Genomic DNA, 9401 nt, shown 5'->3' with positions numbered 1-9401 from the left:
AAACGTCACCAAGGAGAGGACGCCGGCGGATCTCATGGCGGCTTTATCAGGTATGTATGAAAAGCCATAGACGAATAACAAGATGCATTTGATGAAAAAATTATTTTACTTAAAGATGACGGAAGACGTGTTTGTCGTTCAACATCTGAATGATTTCAACACCATCACAAATCAATTATCGTCTGTTGAAATTGATTTTGACGATGAAATACGAGCGTTGATATTGTTGGCTTCATTGCCAAATAGGTGATGACAGTTAACAACTCTGCAAGTAAAATTAAGCTAAAATGTGATGATATTTGTGACTTAATTTTGACTGAAGAGGTGCGTAGGAATGATTCTAGCGAGACTTTGGGTTCGAGTTCAGTATTGAATGTTGATTCCAGAGGTAAATCACAGGACAAAAACTCAAGCAGAGGAAGATCAAAATCAAGACATAGAGACAAGAGCAAGTCAAAGCCTGGTTAGCAAGCAACCTGTTGGAATTGTGGCAAAACTGACCACATAAAGAAGAACTGCAAAAATCCTAAGAAGACGGAGAATGTCAGTGCTAATGCTGTAACTGAAGAAGTGCATGATGCACTATTGCTTGCAGTTCATAGCTCCGCTGACGACTGGATACTGGACTTAGGGGCTTCTTTTCACACATCTTCCCACCGGGAGTTGATGCAAAACATGTTGCAGGTGACTTTGGGATGGTGTACCTGGTTGATGGAGCGGCTTTGAACGTGGTGGGGATGGAAGATGTTGAAATTGCACTCCCTAACAAAAATAATTGGATTCTATAAAAGGTTAGATACATTCATGAACTGAAAAAGAACTTCATATCTGTTGGACAGCTCGATGAGTGTGGTCATTCAGTACTATTCTCTGATAACACCTGGAAGGTTACCAAATAAGCACTGATACTAGCTCGGGGTAAGAAGACTGATACGTTATATATGACTACTGGTCTAATTAACAATGTTGATACCACAGTTGCAGATAACACAACAGACAAGTGACATTGTAGGTTTGTACATATGAGTCAGAAAGGTATGAAAATGTTTCAGTCTAGAGGCAAGCTACCAGAACTGAAGTTAGTTGACCTCGACATGTGTGAAAGTTGCATTATGGGGAAACAGAAGAATGTTAGTTTCTTGAAAAGTAGCAGAGTGCCAAAGGCAAGAAAGCTAGAACTTGTACACATTGATGCATGAGGACCTTCACCAGTGACATCTCTTGGAGGCTCTCGCTATTACGTCACTTTCATAGATGACAATAGCAGAAATGTACGGGTTTACTTTCTAAAGCATAAATTTGATGTATTTACTGTGTTCAAAACTTGGAAGGTCATGCTTGAGAGACAGATCTAAAACTGAAATGTTGGAGGTCTGATAATGGTGGTGAATACATTGATGATGGGTTCAAGGAGTACTGTTCAACTCAGAGTATCAGAATGGAGAAAACCATTCCAGGGACACCATAGCAAAATGGAGTTGCATAGCGGATGAATATGACCATCAATGAACGTGCCAGAAGCATGAGATTGCACGCCGGACTACCACCAACCTTTTGGGCAGATGCGGTCAACACTGCAGTTTACCTGATCAACAGAGGACTATCCGTCCTATTAGACTGTAAATTACCTGAGGTCTGGAGTGTCAAAGAGGTCAAATTTTCTCATCTTAAGACTTTTGGTTTCTTTCTTATGTTCTAATCAATCCTGATGCATGTAGCAAGTTTGAGGCTAAGTCAAAGAAATGCTTATTCATTGGCTATGGAGACAAAACATTTGTTTCTTTCTTATGTTCTAATCAATCCTGATACACGTAGCAAGTTTGAGGTTAAGTAATTTGAGGTTAAGTCAAAGAAATGTTATTTCATTGGTTATGAAGACGAAGTATTTGACTATCATTTCTGGGATGATCAAGATCGAAAGATTATCAGAAGCCGAAATGTGATCTTCGATGAAAAGATGATGTACAAGGACAAAACTAGTAAAAATTCTGAAGCAGCTCCTCAGGAATCAGAGATCGTAAGATTTGACGATCTACCAAAGGTTACAGTACAGGGCTGAGATGTGAATGACGAGGAGAATGGGTCCGGGACACCCATTCCTATTATTCCGCAGTTAGGTTCAGAGTCATTCGCTACTCTAGCTGTCATTCACAGATCAGTCAGGATCACACATTCGCCACAACGTTACTCACCAACTTTGAACTACATCTTGCTGACAGATAATGAAGAACTCCAGAGCTATAAAAAAACCTTAGTAGATGAACATTCTAGCAAGTGGGAGTTGGCCATGAAGGAGGAGATGTATTCCCTGATGAGAAATCAGACATGGGAGTTGACAGAACTTCCATCAGGGAAGAACAAGTGTACCAGGCAAAATGTATAAGACCAGACTTGTTGTAAAAGACTTTCAACAGAAGCAGGACATTGATTATTCTGAGATCTTTTCTCCTGTGGTGAAGCTCACAATCATTAGAATGGTACTGGCTATAGGGTGCTGGCTATAGGTGCCACCGAAAATTTATTTATGGAGCAATTAGATGTGAAGAAATCTTTCTTCATGGAGACCTTGAAGAAGACATTTACATGCGCCAACTTGAGGGGTTCGTGGTACAAGGAAAAGAAGATTCAGTTTGCAGACCGAACAAGAGCTTGTATGGTCTAAAGCAAGCTCTCAGACAGTGGTATAAAAAATTTGCTAATTTCATGCAGAATACAAGATACAACAGATGCCAGATAGATCACTGTTGTCATGTCAGGTAATTTGACAATTTCTTATCATCCTGTTGCTGTATGTGGATGATAAGCTTATTGCAAGGGCCAACATTGATGAGATCAATAATCTGAAGAAACAAATGTTAGAGCACTTTGCAATGAAGGATTTAGGAGCGGCAAAGCAAATCTTTGGCATGATGATTGTTAGAGACAGTCAAAGGCAAGTTGAGGCTTTCGCAGACTGAATATGTGAAAAAGGTGCTTAGCAAATTCAATATGGACAAGGCCAAGTCAGTTGGCACACTTTTAGGCAGTCACTTCAGACTCAACAAAAATCAGTCTCCCAAGATAGAGGAGGAACAAAACTACATGAGTAAGGTTCCTTACGCTTCAGCTATTGGCTCACTCATGTATGCCGTGGTCTGCACCAGACCGAACATTGCCCTTGCAGTGGGAGTTGTGAGCAAATACATGAGTAATCCAGGGAAGAAACATTGGGAAGCTGTGAAGTGGATCTTGAGATACATAAGAGGCTCTTCAGAAACCTGTTTGTGTTTCTTAGGAAAGAGCCTGAAGATATAGAGCTATGTTGATGCACATTTAGCTGGAGACATTGACAATAGAAAGAGTACTACATATTGTGTTTATGCTCTTAGTGATACTGCAGTGTCATGGGGCTCAAATCTATAGAAGACAGTTTTGTTGTCCACTACAGAAGCTGAGTACATTGCAGTGTCAGAGGCTGCTAAGGAGATGATATGACTGTAGAGTTTCTTGAAGGAATTGGGTAAGGCGGTTCAGAATGACACTCTATACAGTGATAGTCAGAGCGTCATATTTCTTGCTAGAAATCCAGCTTTTCAATCCAAGACCAAACACATTCAGATCAGGTATCACTTCATTCGATCTTTATTAGTCGACGAACAACTGCTACTTAAGAAAATTTGTGGAAGCAAGACCTTGCTGATATGACTTGCTGATGTGTTGATTAAGGAGGTTACTTTTGAGAAACTGAAGTTTTGCTCGACTTTAGTTGGTATTCTGGTATGAAGAACAGAGCTTTTAGTTGCAAAGGTGGAGGATATCATGCTTAAGGAAAATGTCGGTACAGCTAGTAGATGATACAACTAGTAGATAATGCAGTCAATGTCCCAGTCTCTAAGTGAGATAATTGTTGGGTAATGTGGAGACCCGGTCTACCGCAATTTAATTAACTTCTTAATTAAGAATCTCACCTACCTCATCCCACACCTATCGCTCACCTACCTTCCACCTACCGCTCTCCTGGTTTTTATAAATAGCCACTTATGACTTATCATAAGAGCCAGGTCCTCTAAGAGAGAAAGCGAGGAAGAAAAGAGAGAGGAAAGGAGAGAAGAAAATAGAGATTTTTCTTGTAAACGCTCGACGGTGTAATTCCTTGAAAAAAAAAAATCCTTTACAGCTCTGTGGACGTAGGCAAATTTTCCAAACCACGTAAATCTATATGTCGCTTTGGTGTTTTTTTTATTTACGTGCAATTTTTCTTGTTCCAATTGTTCGCTTTATTGTCGTCATTTTTCATAACAAATCTTGCTTTAAATATGTATTACATCATTCACTCAACCGTTCATTTCTGGTTGAATCTCCAATTTTCAGAACCTTGGTGGATAGAGAGGTTGTAGAAAACCAGCTGCACAAATGGGGAGGGTATAGGAAAAGACAGTGACATGTTATATAAGAAGGGAAAATGAGATATTTTAAAGAGTAAGGTGACATGCTAAGTAGAAAAAGAGAAAGGAGGAAGTGTAGGTAACAACGATATAAAGAATATAATATGGAAGATTCCCTTGAGCAAATATTGTTCTTCGATGACAGAGTATATTATAATGTAATAACTCCTTTGGTTGTATTTTCACGAATTTGGTGATAAAATATTTTTAATTAGATTTATCTCTCATGGGTTGTATGTGATAAAAGATTGTCAGATGCTTTGGATTTAAGAATTTTTAACAAGTTTCAAGTTCAATAGGGATAGTTGCGTTGTAGGTTCAGAACCCCAAAGTGGGATCTTTTCGTATTACATGTTTATAAAACAGAAATGTTCATTTGTTATACTAAAAGCCATTAAATGTAGGAGAAAAAATACATGGGAGTTACGATTCGTTTGTGTTATAGTAATATACCATGCTTCTTTAGCAACTGCAAACATTCAACAAGTCCAAGCAATGCAAGAACTTGTTGATAGTAACAGGCTTGGTCAACATATAAACTACATAATAATTCATGCAATTCATATCTTTGCAGTTTAACCATGATTTTTTAAGCAGTGATCTTTTTCTTGTAGTCTCCAGATTCACATAGAGAGTTGGGTGAAACTACCACAATTCCTGACAGATTGCTGCAGCCATCTTCTTCTCAAGGTAAAATTCCTAAGCTAATTAGAATGTGGGTGATAATAAGCTCTTTTATTGCTTGGATAGCTTTGAATTTTCACAATTTTGATTGCTAGAAATTGACAAGCAAGTGAAGGTTGGGCACTATTTTTTTTTTTTAAGGTAGCTCCTGTGACGGACAAAATTAGAGAAAGTCGTCTTAGATGGTTTGGGCACATTAAACATCGACCATCTGATGATCCGATTAGGAGAGTAGATGTTTTAGATTCGACTTGTGTTAAGAAAGGCTGAGGTAGACCTAGGAAGACTTGGGCTTATTGTATTAAAAATGATCTTAATTTACTAGAATTAAATGAAAATATGACACTAAATAGAACACAATGGAGGAAATTGATTCATGTAGCCGACCCCACATAGTGGGATTAAGGCTTTGTTGTTGTTGTAAGGAAGATTTGCATACATTCCACTTAATTCCTATGTATTTACATATCTAACGCCTAAACTTCAATTTTGACAAATTTGGCATCTTACTTGTGCATGAAAAATAATGGTATTTTTTATGTGATATGAAACATTCGGGTGGTATAAATGTAAAGAATAAGTGTTAGACATGTAAATACACAAGAATTTGGTGGTATGCACCCTTATAGAAAATGCACATGATAAATTTATGGTTACACGGACAGATACCGTCATGCGGTCATGCTATATTGACAAGAATTAAGTTAATTCTAAAAATTTAGGAAATGGACATTGATTTAAAAAATAATTGCTTCAAACCCTATGTATAGCAGACTTGATGCATGAAATAGGAGGTCGGCTATTCTTTATAACTAACAAGACTCTGTTGCCTGAAATAGGAGGTTCCCCATTTTTTATAATTAATAAGAAATGAATGGATGAAGTAGGAATGAGAATGCTTATAGAGATTTTTGGTAAAATTAGGGAGGACAAATTAAGGATGATAGCTCTGAATGGCTATATTAAGGATAACGTGGATAATGGATTTAGGTGGTTTGGATATATACAATAAATGATTTGCCAATGAGACAACTTATAAAAATAATATGGAAGGATATATACAATAAATGATTTGCCAATAAGACAACTTATAAAAATAATATGGAAGGATTAACAATGAGAAGGCATATAAATAATGTATAAGATTTGAATAAGATATAAATAGCACTTTATGAAACATTCAACCAAATTGAATGGGGACTAGGAATTTATAAGGCCAACTTAAATAGTTGGGAAAAGATTGGATGATCTAATCGGCCACTGAACCAAAACTTAAGGAGAGTAGTGTCAAAATAAAAAAGTTAATGGGTGGCGTGTAAGTTTAAAACTTCCATCTCCTTAAAAGAACTTAAACTAATATAAATATTATTATTAAATTATTATTATTAAGTATTTAAGTTTAAGAGACAATTTTCAATGTATTGTATGATATTAAAGAGTATAGTGAAAAATTAGGGATGGCGAGTGCCTCACCCAACCATCCTCTGGTTCCACCACTGGTTGTAAGGCTTTGAGTTTTGTAATCTATTCAAATGTTTTGTGCAAAACTTGGGAGTTATGTGAAGTTATGGGCTTCCACTTATATGATTCTGGTTATGGATGAGAATTTTAGGAAAATATCAATTTTTTTATGAAATAAATTTATATTTGAAATGGGCCGATCTAGCGCTAACCATGTCTACCATTTTGAGAGATTAGGAGTTTATAAATATTTGTTGAGGTATGTAATTAAAGAATTACGACTTGATAATTTTTTTCTTTGTAGTTTTAATTTTGAGAGTTCAAGTTGGATGCTATTGTTTTGAGTGATGCACGAGTACTGATTCTGTTCTTCTAGAGGAAGTCGTCTTTGACATAAAGCTTGTTTTTTTATTATTTTAATAATAATTTTGTTTACTGTATTTTTTTTTTTTTGGTTCACAGGCTAATATTGATTTTTTTAGTGCTCTTGATTTCAATAAAAAACTAACACATAGACCTAATTTGCACGAATTAAACCGAATTCCATGTTGATTTTACATGGTTCTAATTCCTAATTAAATTTCTTGATTATTTTGATTGGATTCTAACTGTAGTATCACTTATACAAATTATAAAACAAGAACAACAACAATAACAACAATAAGCATTTATCCTACTAAGTGGAGTCAGGTATATGAATCATTTTTTCTCCATTTTCTCCATTGTGTCATATTGAGTGTCATCTTCATTTAATTTTAATAAATCAAGATCATTTTTTTACAACATGCCCAAATCTTTTTAGGTCTATCTCTACCTTTCTTAACATAAGTCAAATGTAAAACATTTACTCTCCTAAACGGATCATCAGATGATCGACGTTTAATGTGACCAAACCATCTAAGACGACTCTCTCTAATTTTGTCCGTCATATTTTATAGAAATGCAAAAATAATCAACCACTTTTTTTAAAATGCATTTTGTCTCTAAGAGTCAAGCTACTTATCTACCTAGGCATTCTCATCTCAACAACATGTAACTTAGTTTTATGCTTGTCTTTTATAAACCAACATTTTGTGCCATAAAGCAAAAAAATGAGAACTATCCAAATTATATCTAATTTAAATTTTTTGACAATTTGATTCGCTCTGATTAAATTTTTTTTAAAAAAATCTCCTGTTAGCCTTATTATATCTAATTTATTGGTTACATATAAGTTACAAGAACCAACTCAAGTGGGGCATTAAACATCTGAAGAATTTGTGGAAGTGTAAAGGAAATTCAGGCTGCACAGGGAGAAAGACCTTTCAAATACAGTATTTTGAGCACTGTTCTCATTGAATGTATCTTTTAAGCTTTACAGTTTCAAATGATCTAATTTTTCAGAAAACATAGGGGCAAAACCACATTACAAAAATGAAACAGAATCAGCAACCTTAAACCCTACCGAATCTGATGGCAGGATCCTCGCAAAACATGCAGAAGACGAGGCAACTGAGGAGGAAGAAACCAAGCCTGAATCTGCCATTAAATCAATGGAGATCTCCAACGAAGAGGACAAGGTGACATCGCAAGATGAAAATCTACCTGAGAAGCTCCCTCTGATATCAAATGAGACATCAAAGAATTATCTTGAAGATGAGATGAAACTTTCCATGGCCAAACAGAACACTTCTGATGAAAAAGTAAACATTTTGGATCTACAAAATAAGAATCTCTCAGAAGTGGAGAAGGAACTTCCAGTAACTGTGGGGAATCCCTCAACTCCAGATTTGGTGAAACCAAAGCATGGAAGCAGGAAAAGATTACCCAGACGGCTATCTTACGTCGAAGCTGATCCTAAGACTGATGTTGATATGGGCGGCGAACGTCCCCATGAATTGAAATCCAAATATGTGTTCAAACAAACCCCTCAATGGCCTAACGATGAAGGTGGCGCCAGCGCCAGCGCCACGAACATGTCGGAAGGCGGAGCGATGGTGATGCATGAAGCAACCATGGATTGGCCTGATTTCTCATCGGCTTCGCTGTTCGGAGATTCGTGGTCTGATCCTTGTTTAGAATTTGCGTTCAAGACACTAACAGGTGATCTCCCGGTTCTTGATGATGCAATAGCGATTCAGGAATATTTCCAGCAGCAGATCTTTCTAGTTGAAGGATCAACGAGCGCAGATGTTCTTGCTCCTGTATCAAAAAACAAAACAGATACTGCGGCTAATGTTGATGAGGATGATAAGGTGGAAAAATAGATGTTTTCTAAATGAAATGTTTGAAGACAAATTCTGTAATGTTATGTAATGATAAGAATTAGTCTTTTTGCTGTAATTTTGGTTTTGAATTTCTTTTTAACATATTTAAGGCTCTATGGGTTTGTAGTTTAGAAAGCTCCTTGACCCGAGAGAAAACATTACTTCCGACGTCCAAAAGACTTACGAACGACGGTGTGGATCGCATCACGCTAGAGTTTAGCTGCGTGACGTCTGATTTACTAGCCATAATATTTTTTTGTCAGGCCCAGTTCTTAAAACTAATGATTAAAATTCATTTAGATTATGTTTTGTCACACATGCCACTCACTTCCTATGAAGTTGCATATCTAGCATCTAAATTTTAATTATGTGTATTTCTTTTTTAGTTAATTTAAAATGGTGGTATTTTTTATGTTATATGAAAAATTTGGGTGGTATAAATGTAAAAAAGTAAACATTAGTTGTAATGTGTAAATACATATAGTTTTGTTCAATAAATTTTCTAGAGGAAGACGATAATGTAACAAGTTATAAGATTTTTTTTTACAAATAATAAAGAAAAAAAAATTTACATTCATACCACTCA

General features: G+C 36.1%; 1 protein-coding gene across 2 annotated transcripts in view; it reads left to right on the top strand.

Annotated features, from left to right (window-relative positions):
- Positions 1-8891, top strand: part of LOC110018072 — a gene marked incomplete at its 5' end in the record, with an annotated part of 10891 nt that extends 2000 nt beyond the window's left edge. Inside the window, 2 exon segments of one of the 2 annotated variants that reach the window (XM_020715298.1) lie at positions 5039-5114; positions 7962-8891. In XM_020715298.1, coding sequence (XP_020570957.1) covers positions 5039-5114; positions 7962-8815 — 930 coding nt within the window. 2 annotated transcript variants of the gene reach the window in all.
- Positions 8892-9401: the final 510 nt, after the last annotated feature.

Source organism: Phalaenopsis equestris, unplaced genomic scaffold (assembly GCF_001263595.1).
Source record: "Phalaenopsis equestris unplaced genomic scaffold, ASM126359v1 Scaffold000002, whole genome shotgun sequence".
NCBI lineage: Eukaryota > Viridiplantae > Streptophyta > Magnoliopsida > Asparagales > Orchidaceae > Phalaenopsis > Phalaenopsis equestris.
The sequence above is the reverse complement of the archived record's forward strand: the minus strand, read 5'-3'. Positions and strand labels throughout refer to the sequence as shown.